The 19,726-nt window shown below is 39.6% G+C and overlaps 2 protein-coding genes across 3 annotated transcripts in view; one reads left to right on the top strand and one right to left on the bottom strand.

The window, feature by feature from the left end:
• Positions 1-6,340, top strand: part of NUP107 (nucleoporin 107) — a 34,956-nt gene extending 28,616 nt beyond the window's left edge. For both annotated transcript variants that reach the window (XM_063445133.1, XM_063445132.1), the window contains exons 25-28: positions 1,869-1,994; positions 2,156-2,269; positions 4,578-4,745; positions 6,021-6,340. In XM_063445133.1, the coding sequence (XP_063301203.1) occupies positions 1,869-1,994; positions 2,156-2,269; positions 4,578-4,745; positions 6,021-6,128 (516 nt within the window). In that variant the 3' untranslated portion in view covers positions 6,129-6,340. The remainder of the gene's footprint in view (positions 1-1,868; positions 1,995-2,155; positions 2,270-4,577; positions 4,746-6,020) is intronic.
• Positions 6,341-11,302: 4,962 nt separating this feature from the next.
• YEATS4 (YEATS domain containing 4) lies at positions 11,303-16,914 on the bottom strand. The gene is made up of 7 exons (XM_063445131.1): positions 16,625-16,914; positions 14,526-14,645; positions 14,049-14,115; positions 13,805-13,899; positions 13,300-13,392; positions 12,417-12,504; positions 11,303-11,641 (listed from the first exon to the last, which is right to left on the bottom strand). The coding sequence occupies exons 1-7, from the start codon at positions 16,673-16,675 to the stop codon at positions 11,472-11,474; spliced, it is 684 nt and encodes a 227-aa protein (XP_063301201.1). The 5' UTR covers positions 16,676-16,914; the 3' UTR covers positions 11,303-11,471.
• Between the last annotated feature and the right edge of the window lie 2,812 nt (positions 16,915-19,726).

The following is a 19,726-nucleotide window of genomic DNA, read 5'->3' as shown; positions in this document are numbered from 1 at the left end:
ATTGATTTTTTTTGATTTTTTTTTGATTGGGTAACAAAAATTATAGATCAGGGTGGTGCAGTAGACATTGCTTACCTAGATTTCAGTAAGGTGTTTGACACTGTTGCACATAGAAGGCTCATCAATAAACTGCAATCTTTAAGTTTGGATTCCAATATTGTTGAATGGGTAAGGCAGTGGCTGAGTGACGGGCAACACAGGGTTGTAGTCAATGGAGTATATTCGAAGCTTGGGCTTGTCACCAGTGGGGTACCTCAGGGATCTGTACTTGGACCCATTCTCTTTAATATTTTTTATTAGTGGCACCTTTTTCATTGTGTTCAATATACGCTTGTATTTGCTGTTGTGGCAATGCAGGTTGCACTGTATTTTCATGCACGACCAAAAATAAAGATTTACAAAAAGGTCTTGATGGTGATGTCTTTTTGCTGATGATACTAAGATATGTAACAGGGTTGATGTTCCAGGAGGGATAAGCCAAATGGCTAATGATTTAGGTAAACTAGAAACATGGTCAGAGTTATGGCAACTGACATTTAATGTGGATAAGTGCAAGATAATGCATCTTGGACGTAAAAACGCAAGGGCAGAGTACAGAATATTTGATAGAGTCCTAACCTCAACATCTGAGGAAAGGGAATTAGTGGTGATTATTTCTGATGACTTAAAGGTAGGCAGACAATGTAATAGAGCAGCAGGATATGCTAGCAGAATGGTTTGTTGTATAGGGAGAGGTATTAGCAGTAGAAAGAGGGAAGTGCTCATGCCATTGTACAGAACACTGGTGAGACCTCTCTTGGAGTATTGTACGCAGTACTGGAGACCATATTTTCAGAAGGATATTGATACCTTAGAGAGAGTTCAGAGAAGGGCTACTAAACTCATGGATTGTAGGATAAAACTTACCAGGAAAGATTAAAGGATCTTAACATGTATAGCTTGGAGGAAAGACGAGACAGGGGGATATGATAGAAACATTTAAATACATAAAAGGAATCAACACAGTAAAGGAGGAGACTATATTTAAAAGAAGAAAAACTACCACAACAAGAGGACATCGTCTTAAATTAGAGGGACAAAGGCTTAAAAATAATATCAGGAAGTATTACTTTACTGAGAGGGTAGTGGATGCATGGAATAGCCTTCCAGCTGAAGTGGTAGAGGTTTACACAGTAAAGGAGTTGAAGCATGTGTGGGATAGGCATAAGGCTATCCTAGCTATAAGATAAGGCCAGGGACTAATGAAAGTATTTAGAAAATGGGGCAGACTAGACGGGCCAAATGGTTCTTATCTGTCTTCACATTCCATGTTTCTATCACTTGGAAATAATGCTTCTCCATTCAGCCACTCAAATATTTGTATGGCTTGAGCCGTGCCATACAAGTACTTCAACAACTGATTGGGGAAGCTGGGAACTGGAGATTTTTCTAAAAGGATTTGAAAAGAATTGCTGCAATAAATGTAGCACTTATAAGGGTTTTCTACAAAGAGTGTTCAGTTTTGAAAAGTGGTCTAAAGTAGTGGAGCAGTCACCATGGAAACCAGTGGCACCAGGAGGCACATTCCATTCGTGACTCTGCCCCTTTTCCATGTTTGCACCGCCTTTCAGAACAGACGCTTTTTATACATAACCGATATTGTGTATGAGGCCTAGACAGGTTAGACAGATCATGGCCAGTTTTATCTATTTCTAAATTCTCTAGTGCTGCCCCATCCTGCAGGTTTCTAAGAAAGAGGTGGTAATATAAAAGCAGTCATCTGTTAATCCTCTCCAGATACCTGGACACATTATCCAGGCTGTGACCGAACCGCTGCTTGTGTATTTTTGATGAGTTTCTAAACTGTGTTTCATCTGTTTGTTTTTTAGGAAGCCTATGATGCTTTCAATCTGTGGTTCAACCATGTGAATGTACCACCTCAGAAACCAGCGCTGGCTGGTCAAGTATCGTTCACTGAGAAAGTAGCTCACGAGCATAAAGAAAAGAAATATGAGGTAAGTAATTACACTGGGAGTCGGGCCAGAATTAAAGGAACACAGCCAGTACATTTTCACTTGACGAGAAGAAAATTGATGACCAACGCACTTTAGGTCAATGGGATTTTTTTAATGGCCGTTTAAATCTTTATGCATATTTGCACATTTTCTGTTACCAGATGGACCATGGTATTTGGAAGAGTCATTTAGACACTCTAACAACAGATGTAAAAGAGAAGATCTACAATGTCTTGCTGTTTGTGGACGGGGGTTGGATGGTTGATGTTAGGGAGGTGAGTAATACGTGTTTTGAGATATGAAAGAGCTGTAATCAAAAGGACTGTCTTGTCAATTGTGAGATGTTTGAAGCCTTAACTGTCCACTTCATTGCTCATTTTCTTTCCAAATTGAGTATTGTTCTTTTACCTCTGATTTATTTGCTGCATAGGAAAACGTGTTATAGTCCACCCTGCCATGAGAGAAGGACACTGTGACACTGTAACCTGGTACCCTAACTTTGGCGATGATGTTAACCATTTATTGTGGGAGCTTGGCAGCTCATGAATAAGATGTGTCTCTTAAGCAGTTTTTGTGTCCTGCCCTGAAAGTCTGACACAGAGAATTCAGAAAGCAGAGCCACCTTGCTCCCAGAAAGATGCTATGACTATCCCATAGTGTGTAGTTCTTATCCAGGGCATTTAGGGGGAATGGTATGTGCAAGTTTGGAGGGGTGGGTCATCATGGAAGAAGCAGCTTTCAGGCTAAATATGCCTTTTAATCCAAAGATGTACAGGTTAAATGTACGCATTTCTAAGGACTAGGCCACTTTACCTGGCTTCTTAATAGTTGGTTTTAAAGGAACAGTTTGAGAATGATTTGATAACTTCCCTGGGTCTGCCAGGCGCTCACCATCACCCCACAAAGCTCCTACACTGAGTTAGGTTTGATAGTGAAGGGAGGCACTCATTGTCTGAGAGCGCTCAGCTGACCACAAGCTTGACCCTGCATGGCATGGCTTAGGTCAGTGGAGCTAGTGGATGCAGGTGGGCATCCAGCAGAACCCAGGAAAATTGTCCAACAGTTCTTTAACTATTTGGTTGCTTACCCTGGCATGGATCCATTGCACTCCTGGTACCATAAACACTAAATAGCAGGCTGTAGTGTCACGGTGCTTGGAGTGTTCCTCTAATTAGTCCTTTATTGGTATAGTAATTGAACAGTGCAATGGCACATGCATTGATCCTACACTTATTTCTTTGGAAGTAGGTGTTGCACTTTCAAAGCCAAACTGTATACCTGCTTCAGTAGCTGTGTTAATTTTGGTTTCAAATTAAAGTTTAGGGGGGAGGGGCCTGACCGCGGACAGGAGCAGACGCACGTTGCAGCAGCTCCTGCATATTCACGCTAAATGCACTAAAATTACAAGGCGCAGAACCAGCAAACCGGCACAATCGACCTAATCGACCTAATCAACAAAGGGGACTCTCTGCACTCCAAGCAGATACCACACATGTGGACTTCCGAGCCGGCTCCAAGCAAACAAATCTTGCGGCCTAGCAGCATGGTCTGCCTGGCGGAGACGGCCGCTCCCCCGCCACCACAACTCATGGCTGATCCCGGATTGCTTTAAGCACCATCAAGTGGGCCTAAACTTGCTATATCTCAACTTGACTAATGAGCCTACTCTTGACTAATTGCAAAATAGCTACACAGTCTCTATTTGCATGCTACCATACACACAGCTTACTCAAGTGTGATTTTTTGTATAGCATGTTTAATTTATCACGCCTATCTCAGAAAATCTAATCTGAACTACGACTTTAGTGGGGTAGCCCACACATAGTCGATTCACCTACTTACTCAGTCTGACTACATGACTACTGGTACAAGCTGGTTTAACACTTAGCATGTAACATTGCCCATATTGGTACTATGATAAGCAGAGTTCAAGTAATCTTTCTCTTCCAAAGCTACAATTTAATCTAGCTCTTTAGATTGTTTACTTATTTTAGACATGTAGCAGTTTTTCCTGGAAGCACACTATAACTCATGTTGATACCCTTGTCCTGTTTTTTATATATATATATATATATATATATATATATATATATATATATATATATATATATATATAAAATGTGCAATGTTTTTCGCTGCCATACAAATGTTATTGTACATATGCATATTGTTTGCACCAGCTGTTGTGGCAGTGCAAATTAGATTGTTCACTCTATGCACAAATAAAATAAAGAATTAAAACGAAAAAAAATGTAGGTTTAGTCAGTCTTTTTACTAAAAAGCAGTTTTAGTTGTATTTTAGTCCTCTAAATTGTTTGCTTTAGTCGACTAAATCTTCAGCCTCTTTTCCCCCTTCCACAGCCTCTCTGTGCAGTGTTAGGTTTGGCACCAAATTTCAATTTGGTTTTAGTCATAGTGTTTTGACTAAAATGCCATTCTAGTTTGTCGTATTTTAGTCATCTTAATTGTTTTAGTCGACAAAATGAACGCTGTTCAGCAGTTACCTATTTCACACGATAGTCATATTATATTTGCAGTTTCTTTGATAGTATATTAACTTACCACCTTTTTATTTATTAATAGGATGCAGAAAATGACCCAGAGCGGGCACATCAGATGGCATCACTCAGACGTCTGTGCCTTCCAGGGCTGTGCTTTATTCTCCACACAGTGATGCATAAAGCAGAGCAGTACAAGGAGTGCCTCCAACTGGCCGATTTGGTGGCTTCTCACCGTCACAAACTTTATGAGGTTTGGATGATTTTTCATTCCTTTGCTACAATCTAAATACTTTGTGTCGTCATAATGATGCTGTCTTTAAAAAAATAATATCAACCGATTCAGTGTGGACAACATTTCAGACTTCTTCTCCTGTCACTTCCATTATGCCAAATGAGTCTGGCACCACTACAGTTTTCGATGACTTAGAAAGTCTCTGATAGACCTCTTGGTTTCTCCTTTTTATTATGCATGGTCATGAAGCCTGCATTTACTGGGAATCCTCAGCTAAAACGTCCCTTCCATTCCATGTGCTCCTATAGCTTTCTTACGGACGGCAGTTTTATACTAGAATATTGCAGTCCAGCTGTCAGACATCTTTCTGATAGCAGTCAGCTGGTCTTAACTATGAAAAGCCAGGCACCAATAATTTCAGTGTTGATAATCTCGCTGGGCTTGAAGTTGGTTTTATGCTACTATACATACCAAACAAATTGATTTAATTTGTTTAATAATGTTGCTTATCCTATACAAATATAAGGCATTAAAATGTATATGCAAAAAATAATTTAAAGGATCACTATAGTGTCAGGAAAACACTCGTTTTCCTGACACTATATCATCCTTGGAGTTAAAACCCCTTCAGCCACTTACTTTTATCCAGCGCCGGCCTTCCTCGGCGCTAGTGAACTCTCCTCCCCCGCCGACGTCAGCTCCCGAGTGGAGCAGAATGCGCATGCGCGGCAATAGACATTCAAACAGTCTATAGGATGCTTTCCTATGGACGTTCTGCACACTGGATGCGATTTTTGCTTCCAGCGTCGCAGAAGCGCCTCTAGCGGCTGTCTGGAAGACAGCCACTAGAGGTTGGATTAACCCTGCAATGTAAACAAAGCAGTTTCTCTGAAACTGCTATGTTTACATCGGAAGGGTTAAAACATGGGGGACATGGCATCCAGACAACTTCATTGAGCTTTCCAAGCCTTCTCTGAACTCCTGGTGGATGCTCTGAGTTCACCATACACACATTATTTTATTCCAATTGTATGTAAAAATTGTAAAAAAATAGGTTAAATCTGCTGGACTTATTTAAGAGTCTCTGGCACTCAAACGTCTGGTATTACAGGTTAATTTTACATGTCAGAATTATCCATTAAATGTGAATTTCAAAAAAAAATTGCAGTCTATTCCATTATATTGTTGAATTCTGAATGCAGTGCTTTACCATCCTATTTTATTATTTTGCCTTTTTTATATATGCTGTTGGGTGAGCATTTACAATGTATTTCCTATGCATCATTTTTATAGGTGTTTACAAAGACAGAAGTGAGGAGTTTTCTGCAGAAACTGAGAGAGTCGTCTCTTAAACTACTGGATCTACAATTGGATCCTTTTGGATATGAAGTCCAGTCATGACCGAGTGCCTCGAGATAACAGCTGATTCAGATGTATCATGTCCAGATATGGAGAAGAGGGGGGGGGGGGGGGGACACAAGAAAATGCAGGAAAACAAATTTCTACTAAACTCGAAATATAACATTTACAGGATTTTGCCCTATTTTTTGTGGAGGGGGGTTATTCATAAAAAAATAATGATGATGTTTGATAATAAAATGTTCTGTAAAATATGGAAGGTTATTTTTTGAACATTGTGTATTGAGGCAAATTTCTGTTTCTATTACAGTGTGTGTACAGACACAACTATCCTGGAATTATTTTTCAGCAATTGTTCATAACATTTTCATTTCATATAATATTTGCAAATAAATATTAAAGAAGAAATACACAGGAATTCTCCCAAGTTGGAATGTCTATCTCTGTGTATCACTACCCAGATCTAAAAGTGGCAGATCGGTGCATACTATGCAAATTTGGTTAAACCCCCACAGTGCTTTTAGGGGCCCCCAAATGAGCAACCCCAGAGCATTGTGGGCAGGGAGGTATGATTTATGCTGGCCTCCATTGCACTCCTCACTCCACTCAAATCTATAAGTGTTTAATGGTATAAAGGGGCTAGTCGATCACTCGGGTGGAAATTCAGTCTATGAAACGGCAGACATTATTAGAGCTGGATAAAATAAACAAAGTTGTGATAAAATTAAAACCTTTTTAGAGGGCAATTCTTGCCTTACATAGGTCAGTATGCCATTGTGTATTACTGCACAAGTGAAAATAATTGGGAACAGTGTGTGTTATGTTCTCTTAATGACTGGTTGTCTACTTGTGACTGTTTTTATTTAATTTTTTTTGGCGCTACATATATCTTTAGGAAGAAAAAAGCTTGCTCCCCCGTTTACCCAAAAATATGTCTATTGGGGATTCTATTTAATTTTTTTAGAATATTTTGTCTTTAAGGCATGTTTCAAACATCATATTTTTGAACTTTTGATTCCTTACCTGGGTCTGCCAGGTGCAGCACCCCACCTCCTACTACCAACAACAGAGAGCTGGAAGCTCCTAAGCAAGAACTTCAACGTCAACTAACCTGAGCTATGCCAGGGCTAGCTTGTTGGCGGACTGTGTCATTTAATCACTCTCAGCCAATGCACTGCAGGGCTGAGATCAGGAGGTCTAAAATACATTCCAGCCCTCCAGCATTGGTAGTGGAGGCAGGTAGAGCACCTGGTGGACCACAGGTAAGAAGGCAAAGCTGTCAAAAGTGAACTGTAGTTGTTATGGTGCTTGTAGTGTTCTTATTTAGTCATAATTAACATTTTAGATTGGATTAAATTTTATTATCGTTGTCCAGTGTGCATACAAATACATTGAAGTAGACATTACACAATAGTTCCACTAATATTATACAATACAACTATATAGTCTTCAATCCATACCAAACTATCTACCCTAAATAAACCCACCATACATCATATGACAATAAAGTGCATCAAACACGCAGATACAGTTCGCACAATCTAGTGCAAATAAAGTACATCATTCTCAACAATAATCATGTGAGAGTAAAACGTAAACTATGATTCAACAAAACACATCCACCATAAGCACAGAACACAATCTGCAAACATATTTACCATTAACCTAAAGTTCTAATTGTGAGCACTAAGGTAATTTGCATAAATTGCTAATTTGTATATTGGTCATGAGCATAATGTGCAAACAGGGCTGTCTTACCGCATGGGCACAAGCATGGGGCTCCCAGCGCAATGCCCATGTGATATGGCTAACAGGGAAGATCATTTGATATCCCCTGCCTGCCCTGCTCAAATGCTTTGGGCCCTCCCGAGATAGTGGGGAGATCAAAGAGCCCTTCGTTAGAGGGAGGAAACAGGGAGGCAGTTTTTCCAGCCAGTATGCTGTGTTGTCGTGGCAACGCTCCGACACAGCATTCTGCTCGCGGGAATAGTGAAGCTGGCCTGCAGCTACTCTGGCTGCAGGCTGTATTCACTCCTCCTGCAAGCAGAATGCTGTCAGAGCGTTGCCATGGCAACACAGCATGCTAGCGGGAAAAACTGCCTCCCTAGTTCCTCCCTCTAAGGGCCTACTCATATCACTACTTACCATCGGACCACTAGGACTGGCGGTGTCCCCTCCTTCACCACTTAAGGTGAGGGGGTGGGGGTGGTATGAGGCTTTAAAAAAAAAAAAATAAATAATAATAATAATTTTCAATAAAAAAAAATACTAAACATCCCTTATCCCAATGCGCACCCCTCACACATATTGCGCTCGCGCACACACACACACACACACACACACACACACACACTGAAGCCCTCAATACACTCAACCCCTCACATACACACAGTACCCTTCACACACACAAACAGCACCCCTCATTGTTGTCTGTCTGCATTCTGCAGTCTGTGTTTGTTCAATAGTATGTGCGTGTATTCAGCAGTCTGCATGTGTGTGTGTTAAGCAGTCTGTATAAATTTAGCAGTCTATACATATATGTGTGTGTGTGTGTGTGTGTGTAGGCAGGGCCCAAGTGCACTCCTCTGCCCAGGGTCCTATAATGTTAAGATGGCACTGTGTGCAAATATCAACATATTGACATAAATTTAAAAATGATAAGCATTATATTTAGCATGGAATTCAAAAACATCACCGCAAAGGAAACAATACGATTCCCAAACCTATAGGTCTGGCAATACAAATTCTTATATTTCCCTGAAGGAAGTATATTAATCGATAATTAGGATGAAATGTAACCTTGATGATCCCTCTTACACTCAGAGCACAGCATTTTAGTTGTAAATTTCCTGGACTTATGGAAGCGGAACACCAAAAATGTGTGAATAGGTGGATTTTGGATGCTTGATATTGTATTCAAGGTTGTGTTGGAGGCCCCGCCGGAATTGATGGGGGTGGGGGAAGAAGTGTTTTAGAATTGACACAATTGTATGAAACAAGAGACCATTTTCAGATCATGTAAAATCAGCTTTTACTTTGCTTGGAAAATTCTGTGCTAGTTTTTCCTAGGCAAAAGATATTCCCTGTGTTCTAACCAGCCTATGTCTAGCAGGGCTTATATGCATATGGTGAGTCTCTCCTTTGACATTTTAAATATATATATATATATATTTTTTTTTTTAATGCTAAAAAAAAAATAAAAAATAGAAATGTTTGATTTACATCCCCCTCTTTCTCGCTACTCTACAAATGAAGTTACTTATCTGTATTCCCAGTGAGATAGCCCTTCTCCACCACCAGAACTCCCAGCCAATCCGATGGGTTGAGACTAAAGAGTCACGTGCTCTTTGTGCCTGGGTATAGAGACGTCTAGGAGAGCTCCCTCCCAGTTGTTTTGTGGTTTGAGGTGTTTCATGAAAACAGTGAAACAGAACACTGAGGTTTAATCGCTACAGTGAGAGTTGTCATGAATTCAAAGTAATTACAGACCAAATTACCCAAATTTAAAATGTGGATGATTGCAAATTAATTTGCTATTTTAACCTGAATTTTGAAATTCTCTTTGAATTCTTGTCAATTTATACCTCAGGGTTTAAAAGTTAAATTTGTACATTAGAAACCAGGTCTTCAAAGTCACCTGAATGGAAAAGAGTATTTTGTGCTAGGGGAGAGGATGGCTAGAAGGTTGGAGGATGCTTTATACTAGGGTGAGAGTCAAAGAAGGGTAAATGGTATAAACAAAAAGAGGAAATTCAGCTGAAGTCAAGGATGGTGGAGATGGGAGTAGTAAGATTAGAAGACAGAGCAGAAAGTCTAAATGATATAGTAACATTTACATAGAAGTAATAAAAATATATAAAGGTGGGTGGTCCTATGCGTTTCATCCTTCTATATATTTATTACTTCTATGTAAGTCTTACTTTACAATATTTATTTGGGAACAAACACCTCCAGAATCCAGCACTTTTTGATTGCGTTGAACACTACCCAAAGTTAAGGATACATGGAATAGCGCCCCAGAAATCTAAGGGGAGGCACCCTAAGGCAATACATTCATCTTCTATCCTGTGAGTGTATTTCTGGCACCACTATTTTATATGTACTGTATTACATTGTCAGTGCTTTTCTTGTAGACCCACAGCTGTATTCTCTATATTTTGAATTTTGGTTTGCTGTTGGGGGGATAACACCCACTTTTTTTTGCATATCACATTGTGAGGATTGGCCAACCTCAGGCCTGGGATCCAGGACAGTGCGGTATTCATATTGGTAAATATATTAGATTGATCTGCGGCAGACCCAACATCAAGGTTATCTTCAGAAACACTTCTGTTTAAGTTCCATTTCCCCGGATCGAGAGTGACTCAAATAACCTAAGCAATTCTCCTTCCCTGGTAAGTATACTGCTTTCAAACCATTGTAGATGACTGTGCACAGCCTATTATTGGTTGCAGTGCAAACAGTAGTCTCCTGCTCCTTTTTTCACTCAGATGGTTGAGGTATGCTGCCCCCAACTGGTTATTTGTCCAACCCACTTGTTTTGCAAATGTTCTGTAAACAATATCAGTGCCTTGTAGACCGCTTATAATGCCAGAATATTTGAGTGAAGGAACAGATTCAGTTTATTCCATACTCCTTGAGCAATCAAATTCGTAAAGTGGGCTCCCAAACCTTTTGGTACTGCCGTCTGTTATAATTTAAACTTTGGTTCTTCCAGAGGATAACCCCTGCTTAAATGCTTCATTTGAACCAATTAATTCAGCCAAATTTTTAGTTCCTGCACGATCACAATCTGTTGATTCCAGTCTTGAACTCTTTTTGAATTGCCTCAAGAAGTTTCCTTGAGCAGGTCTTACTAAACCAATCGATGACGTAAGGGATCCCAAAAAGCTCATTCTTTTGCACTCATGCTGTTGCTGACCATAACTTCCTGGATTTTCTATTAAATTCAAATTTAGTAGTCCACAGAAAAATATATTGTAGATTGCAGCGTGTTTATGGAAGCCCCCTAAGAAAACCAGGTTCTTTGAAGGTAGAAGGCTGCTCTTTTCCAGATTCACTAGCCCTCCGAATTTTGTCAGCAGAAGCCAGTAACGACACCTTTCTATTTCTTAAATTAGCTGGGCATGTTTTGGTCATTCACCTTGTTATAAATCACGCTTTAGTAGAAAACTTTCAAAAAGCATGTACGGAAAGGAGACAAAGTACCACAGAACTATAAAAAGCACTTTATTTGCTTCGATATAGGGTGTCCCTATTAAAGAAAACACACATTGCTGGCTTCAAACAAATATTAACAAAAACCAAATACATACAATATTTACAGGTTTGTAGTAAAACAATTCATAAAGGTGTCATGGCAGCTGGTTTACCACAAAGCATTCATCATATATCTTTAGTCTGATCATCATCTTCTAGTTTTTTTATTTCATTTTTCAAACTGTTTATGGTTTCTCGACTTGATTTTAGCCTTTCCTTCAGCTCAGAGATTTCAAAACTAGTCTTCTTCTTGGCATTTTCCACTTTCTCTTTCGTTTTGGATTCTAGCTCTGAAACTAGAAGGAATTGAAAAGTCAATCAGCAATAGAACAAGTAGAATGTAGTCACTAAACCAGGAACAGCGGAGAAAACAATAAATAATTATAAAGTGTTTAGAGGAAAAAACCAAAACAAACAAAATAAAGAAATTACAATTTGGCCACAATTACATTTTTTTAGCCCATTCAAAAACCTGTTTTGTCCTAAAATTTACAAGATCCCTCTTAATTCTGCACAGTTCCTACTTTACTGAATAACTCTAAACAATGTTCAACTTCTCTTTGATAAATTCTTTCTAACCTTAGACTGAAACTGATAATGAAATGAAGCCCACACAGCCATTTTACATGGATAGTATCCCGGACGAGGAGAATACTCTAGTTAAATGAGCTTTCGATCCCAGAGGAACAGGATCAGGATTAGCCTGGGTAGCACAAACCAGGCTATCCACCACATACTTAAGAAGTAGCAGCAAACTGATCATTAAGAAAACCTCCCGGAATAGTAAAAGGATAGATTTATTGCTATAGGAGTAATGCTGCCATGTATAGCTGGTTACTCAGTCACTTTACAGGTTTCATTGCATGGCAGGTTGAGATAAAAATGGAATTAAAGCCATGTGTACCTTGCTAAAGGATAATCAGGCTATAATACTGGAAGTTGAGATGCAGTTATAAAAGCTTTAATACAATTAAAATGCATCAATCTAAAACAATAATCTGATCTTCAAATTTGTAATATCCAGTATAGAAAATGCTTTGAGGTGCACTCACACTGCGCTGTGATACTTACATTCTGTTTCATGTTTATATGCTCCAAGTGTTAACTGGCGAGATGTTGTTAAAAGCTGCTGCATCATAGCTGTAGGGTCCTGGAATATCTATTTAAAATAAATAAAAATGATAATATGTGTGTATATGATAGAAGTTGTAAACATTTTATTTTTTATTTAGAAGAATCTTTTACAATCAGTGTGATGTGTACATGTGTGAAACATGCCACTTCTCTCTTCACATGGAATGTGACATGTTGCTCCATAAATCTGCCCCTGCCTCCAATCTCTACTCCCTCTTTTATTACTAGGATGCAACCCCCTACCAGAAAGTAGAGGAAGGCTCATTGTTGCTGCCTAGTGTGTGAACAGCTACACCAGTCTGTGTTTCATCCACTATAGAAAAGCAGCCATACCGTAGCCCTCTGTAGGGAGGTTTCACATAACATTAGTGACAGAATGTCTGGCCCTGTAACCTCCAGAGTCCCTGCAAGCTTCTACCTATTTTTTTTTTAAAACTTATTTTAGTGAAATTAGCAAAGGTGAGTATTTGTTTGTTAGTTGTCAAAACAACTGGGATCTTAAGAGTAAAGCTTAGCCAGATCCCAAAATATTTAATAGATAGAGATAGTTTCTCTCTTTGATCTGTTTTTTTTCTAGTAAAATGTTAAACATATTGTATATTGTATCCTACTGTAACAATGCAGTGTTTTGTGGACGCAGGACATACTTGAAAACGAGAGGAATCTCAATGTATCCATCCTGGTAAAATATTTTATAAATAAATAAGATGTAAAAAAATAAAAAAAATACAAAGCCAGCCAACTATGAGAGGGACTATGTACATTATTCCTGGCCATGACAGACGTACCCAGCAGCAGTGTAACGAAAACAAGTTCTTACCATTTCATCATAAAACTCTGAAACCACAGTCTTCTTTCCCAACATGGCATTTGTGTCTGATTGAAATAGCTTCAACAGATGGTACAGAGTGACCTAAGGGAGGATAAAACATAAATCTGTGTTATTAAAAATGGGAAACATTTTTTGAATCTACGATCACGGACGTAGATGCCAATATGTCAAAAACATCTGGCAGCATTCCATAGTGAAATTCCCTGTCTGTCGCAAAAGAAAATTACAGTTAGAATTTCAGTTTAGCAGAGAGATAAATCAGGAGTTACAAAATGATCAAATACATATTTGCAAAATCATAATCATGTGCACAGATCACAATGAAAATTGTGTCACTGCATACTTTGCAATATCATTCTTCATGAATATAAAAAAACACTTCAATGAAGAAAAGGGGACATTGACATTTTGCAGCACAACGTCACAAGGAAGTGGAACCAACAAATACAAGCCATATAAAAGGTTGAAAGAAAATGTAGGATCAGATACTTACCGGTCTTTCATTCGGATCTATAAAAAATATTTTTATGATTATTTCAAATTCACCCCATCCAGTTTCTGTAATTTCGTATGGTGGCTTGGTAACAACTAAGACATAAAAGAAAGGAAAATAAAAAATAAAAATCATGTTTGAACTCAAAGCCAGTTGGGAAATGGACAAAATCCCAATTTCACTACAAAACAACTAGAAAATCCATGACATGCATAACATAGTAACCAAAAAAGTAAACCATTACCTCTTAAAGGATTTCCATAGCTCTCATGCAACTTAAACTGGATTTTTTTCACATAAGCAGACATATCCTAAATTGTGATTGAAAACAGAAACCATTATTCTCCAGTAAACAAGCTTTAACCAAGTAAACCACAAAGACTGTGTACATTACATATATTTGCTAGATAATTACTTTTATTTCCCCCCCCCCCCCCCCCAAGACGTAAAGCAGTAAGATGATATATCTAAAGGTATACCATAACCCTATACGAATTCTAAAGCACCAACATATTCTGCATATTAAATTAATCCAACTATATGTGCCTTCTATGAGGAACAGGTTTAAACAAAGCAATGATCATAAATCATAATCTCAGTAAGGAGCAATTCAAATCTCCATGAAGTATTATATGGAAGCTAAAACATATACATTACTTTGTTATTAAAAAGTAACCAAGAATAACAACGTGGGTGTCCGCTATGGCTGGTAAACAAGTACCTCATTGCGATACGGTTTGACATAAACAGTCCACTGATGAGTATGTCCATCTTCTTCCCTTTTCTTCCCAAAATAACGTGCCACATTTCCATAAACTATGGGTTTCACAATCGTAACACCCTAAAAAAAAAAAAAAAAATCGATCAGGGAGTAACTTATCTTCCAAATGTTATTTAAAATGGGGAAAAAGGAAGTTGTGCGTATAGAATGATTTATTTTCCTGGGAGTATAATTAAATGACATGAGATGGTAATAGTCCGAAGCACTAATATATGATCTATATAGAAGGCCCCAGTGCATAACTGTAAATGTCACATACAACCCAACTATTTAAACTACAATTTATAGCACAATTGTCCATTTTTTACATGTAGTGACCCAGTGTTATTAGTTTGCTTTGTACAGAATTTATTTTATTTTTAGTTGCCTAATTATTTATTTACCTTACCAAACTACTATACTTATTAAAATAGTTAGTTTGCCTCTATTTATAACATGTAACTCTATTCTCCATTTCATTCTCAATTTTAAGGCATTGACACTTTAGTGGGAAGGGCATATTCAATTGGCCAACTAAATTTTATTTGGATTTACAAAAATATGCAACGGTATGCTGTCTCAGCATAGAATCCAGTGCAGATTGCAAATGCCTTATGCTTTCTTGAACTCGGATTACATGCACACAAACCCATGGAAAAATTATTTTTGGCACCGCATACCAAACTCCACTAAATATTTCAATCATGAAACTTTAACCCCTTAAACAGTGATACAATAGGCCATAAACTAGCCGTTAAAGATCCTACACCAAAATAGAATGTCACACTACTTTAACAAAAGCAGAAGGATTTAGAGGGGCAGATTTATAAAAAAAAATACATTACTTTCTACAGGGTTTGGGAACAGCTGTCTAGAGAGACATCCTATTGCTCATACAGGAGAATATTAAATACAGTGGACGCATGCCATTTCTACAAGCTGATGACAGGCAGTACATGAAATACGTACATTCCATATGATGCAGAAAGTGGTTCAATAGAATTGATAAAGAATAAATATCCCCAAATCTGCCATCTTTAAACACTCTCTACTGCATCACATGAATTTAAAATACTTTTCGACTGCACTCCTACGCGTTGCCCACCAACACAAACATATTATGTGTGCGAAGAAAAAAACTGAATTAAAAAAAAAAAAAAAAATAGGCAAAAATAGCCAAATTATAAATAATTTTGTTTTTCGGTTTGTCTTGTATTTTGGCTTTAAATCTGAAATTCCAGGCAAATGTTCCCTTTAGCGAATATCCTTTCTGGTTACCTGGTAACGTTAATCTATCAGCGTGGCGAACATTAAGAAAACACATCCGGGATTATTTACTAAAAAGAGAGAATTCAAAGTGAATTTTAAAAAAGTAGCCAAAATGGAAGCAGAGCGAATTCTTCCCAATGCGACTATTTTGATCATTTCTGTGAATTCTCACTTTAGTGAATAACCCTGAATACACCATTTTAATAAAATCCTGATACAACAAACCCCCCACATATCAACACACATGCATTATATATAATATATATATATATATATATATATTGCAAACTTCGGTCCAAAAAAATTCAAATTGGGGGAATTTCTAACTTTTTTTTTTTTTTTTTTTTAATCATTCGGTTTTCGAACGCTGCCTTTAGACATGGAATTCGCTCGGATCCCCCAATTCCCAGAATCATTCGATTTTCGAACTTTGCCTTTAGACATGGAATTCGCTCGGAACCCCCCAAATCCCAGAATCATTCGATTTTCGAACTTTGCCTTTAGACATGGAATTCGCTCGGAACCCCCCAAATCCCAGAATCATTCGATTTTCGAACTTTGCCTTTAGACATGGAATTCGCTCGGATCCCCCAATTCCGGGTGTAGTGAATGGGTTTCCTGTAATGGCCCCTGTATGGGCGGCTATAAAGTAAATAAATGGCGATTAATCGGTGTTAAAGTGACAGGACGGCCCCCCCACACACAGCCCAGAGAGCAGGGAGACCGAGCCCGGCCGGACACACCGCCCCCCCCGGCCCGCAGACCGGCTCCCAGCACCCCCTCTCCGTCACCTTCACTCTCCCTCCCGAATCCGGGCCGAATTCAGCCATCCTCTTGAACATATTGCAGCGGGAGGCGGCGGGGGAGGGGCAGGGGCAGCTCAAAGCCGGCCCGGCACCGCTCACTGCGGGGACCCCGGGAGCACCGAGGGCGGGAGCACGGCCACACGGAGGGCAGCCCGGTGATTTCTCCGCCACCAGCCGCGGCCAGGGATCCTCTGTAACCGTCCCGTCACACCGCGACGCCTCCTACGCGACGGGCAGAATGGTACGGTCCGAGCTCACACACACTCCCCCTTTGTGTGGCTGAACGCGCGTGCAGCAAGGCAAGCAGAGGGCGGGGCTCGCCCGATGACGTAAGTTCAACTGCTTACACTAGAATCAACACTAGAATGGCTTCACAGCAAGGACGCCATTTTGGCGTAGTTTTTTTTACAATATAGAACACTCATTGACTTTGGTCTCCGGGAAAATGGATACCTTAGTAGCTTTCAGGGCTCCATGTGGGAGCTCATAGACAATCATTGACTTAGTCTCCTGGAAACATTGATACATTAGTACTGTGGTTCCTAAACCAGTTTTCATGATCCACCAGCTGTTAAGGCTGTGTCAGTAGCTCCATTGTAATACAAAAATGGAAATACATAAATCCCGGACTGATGGTGGACCATGAGGACTGGTTTGGGAATCAACACCTTCATTGTACAACACTTTGTAAACTATTTTAAGGTGGTTGTTTATTTGTTTTTGTTTTTTAAATTTCAGAATTTAAAATATTGCAAGGATGAGCTTATTGCTATCACATGCAGTTATATTTTATGTAACCGACCTGTTCAAACAAGAAAGAATTATTATCAATAGGTCTGGATGACACGTTCTTCGTTTATTTTACCCACCATTTAATAACAGAGAGATGGTTTTCTTGGCTTCCATCTCCAGCTTGATTTAACACATTTTTGTTTTATTATCTATATAGCACCATCAGATTCCGTAGCGCTGTACAATGGGACAGTAAGATTTCTCCCACTGACCCCTTTACCAGTCTTATTTATTTTTCCTAGAGGCAGATTAATGTATTCAACTAATCTCACTCAGCTTTCTTACCACAAGCCATTTAATTATCCACCTTTATTTCTACCTTCCTGTCTTTTCACATACTGTCCACACCAATTTACATTTGTCCCTTCACTATTCAATTTCACCTTTTTTTTTTTTAACTCAGTTCTATCCTCTTTACTCAATCTATTTCATTCATAAACCAACCTACAGTGTGGGCCAAAATTCTGTGTAGAATTTGGCAGGTAATTAACTTATTTGTTAGCTGTTCAATTTTTTTGTTGCAGGTGTTATGGTACTTTTTAGCAGTAAACCAAAATGTTTAAATGTCTATCTGTTCCTGTCCAAATTAAGAAAATTGAATTGCGTATATACGCTGAAGTAATTAAGTCTGACACACGGTGTGGTGGAATCTCGGTAAAAATAAATTTAGTAGGCCGAGATTACCACGTGGCATGTGTACGTGCATATGCTGACGTATCGATCAGTTGGTTGCACGAGGCAAGATACGATCAGTAGTGTACGGAGCATGTGCGAGAATACAGGATGTAGTATTCCCCCTCCTCCATTGTGCTGGACAAGCCATGCGGTCAAACAGGAAGTTAATTCTTATTTGTGTTGATTGGTCAAGGGAATGTGCGGGTGGAGCTTAATATGGGAGGAGTTATATGCCTATATAAGGAGCCTGCACTATTGTCCGGGGCTCAGAATTTGCTGTATTTTGGTGACGCTAGTCCCTCTGAGTCCCGATCGGTGATCCAATAAAGAATCTCTTCCTTCCTGAAGAAACCTGTGTCCATCTCTCTGTGCTTGGCTTCCGTCAGTTTCTCCGGTATCATTTGGTGCATTGGCCGGGAAGCTCATCGTTCAACGGTAGCTGAGAGGCAGAGGCGTGAGACGGTCTATCTTTGCCCACGTTCTCTACGGCTGCACCCCTGAACTTCTGCGTGGACCTCCCTTCGTCTCGGCGCCACTGGTCTGTTGTCCAGGAGATCATCGGCCTCTACGTGAGAAGTGCTGGGGTGTCCCCGTCGATGAGTGTGAACTCAGGTTCAGGAACGAGGAGGTAAGACAACTGCTGTTTTAGACGGCAGGACCCGCTAGGGGTATACCGATTGTGTGGTAGGCCCAAAGGGGTTTTTGAATCTGTATCTGCCCCCTCTGTCGGAGGGAAGGAGCGAAGGCGCACCGCTCGATCGAACGCTCTTTAGTCAGACCGTTTGATTTGGTTAGTCAGGCGGGGTCCTGGTGTAAATAGCCCTAGCCGGACACCGGTGTCTTGTCTAGACTAGCGTTCTAGGGTGTATATTACGTTCGCTAGGTCGGAGGGACCGGGAGACTAAGCGGCGCCTGTGTAAATTCGGTTCGCTAGTTCTCATCCTATCTGGGCTAAGTGGGAAGGCGTGTAAATTTGGAACCCACTAGACTTTTGATAGTACGACTAAGAGGCGCCTGTGTAAATTCGGTTCTCTAGCTCGTTGTATAGTGCGACTAAGAGGCGCCTGTGTAAATTCGGTTCTCTAGCTCGCTATATATGTGGTGATTGGGCAGTGTGGCTAACCAAAACGGGTGTATATAGTTTTAGGTAGTCCATTCAAGGTACTGGCCAATAGTTTAGTTGGGAATTGTAAATGTGTTAACGATTGTTTTAGTAAAGTGTATATCTTGTTAGATAGCGCGAGCTCAGCCGTCTAGCGAGAGTGTTAATAGTGTGTTGCTGTATTATAGTGCACGGTACCATAACCCTGTATATTTACTGACATTGTATAATAAGTACTAATCATTGTCGTCAATTGCATGTTTTAACACCATAACCACTAATAATTGTATTGTGACCTTAACTTGTGCTTTGACCTATGCTAACCGTACTGTAACCGCTATTTGTAAAAGACGATGTTACTGGGGTGTGTTATAGACGGGTAATTCGTATATAGAGAATTATAGCGTGGGTGACTGTATAGTTACGCCAAAGGGCATAATATTGATTATATAGTGACTGGTGTAGCAGCTGTGTGTGTACGGGAATTCCCTGAGTGTTTATTGTTATTGTGTACGTTT

This window comes from Pelobates fuscus, chromosome 3 (genome assembly GCF_036172605.1).
Source record: "Pelobates fuscus isolate aPelFus1 chromosome 3, aPelFus1.pri, whole genome shotgun sequence".
NCBI lineage: Eukaryota > Metazoa > Chordata > Amphibia > Anura > Pelobatidae > Pelobates > Pelobates fuscus.
Note: the sequence above shows the minus strand (reverse complement) of the source record. Positions and strands in the feature narration are given on the sequence as shown.

What these genes read in the sequence shown, in the direction of transcription:
- YEATS4 (XM_063445131.1), bottom strand. Translation starts at nt 16,675, where the DNA reads ATGTTCAAGAGGATGGCTGAATTCGGCCCGGATTCGGGAGGGAGAGTG. An exon ending in TCAAACCGTATCGCAATGAG is followed by an intron (nt 14,116 to 14,525) that starts GTACTTGTTTAC and finishes ATCACAATTTAG; the next exon opens with GATATGTCTGCTTATGTGAA. An exon ending in TAGATCCGAATGAAAGACCG is followed by an intron (nt 13,393 to 13,804) that starts GTAAGTATCTGA and finishes ATCCTCCCTTAG; the next exon opens with GTCACTCTGTACCATCTGTT.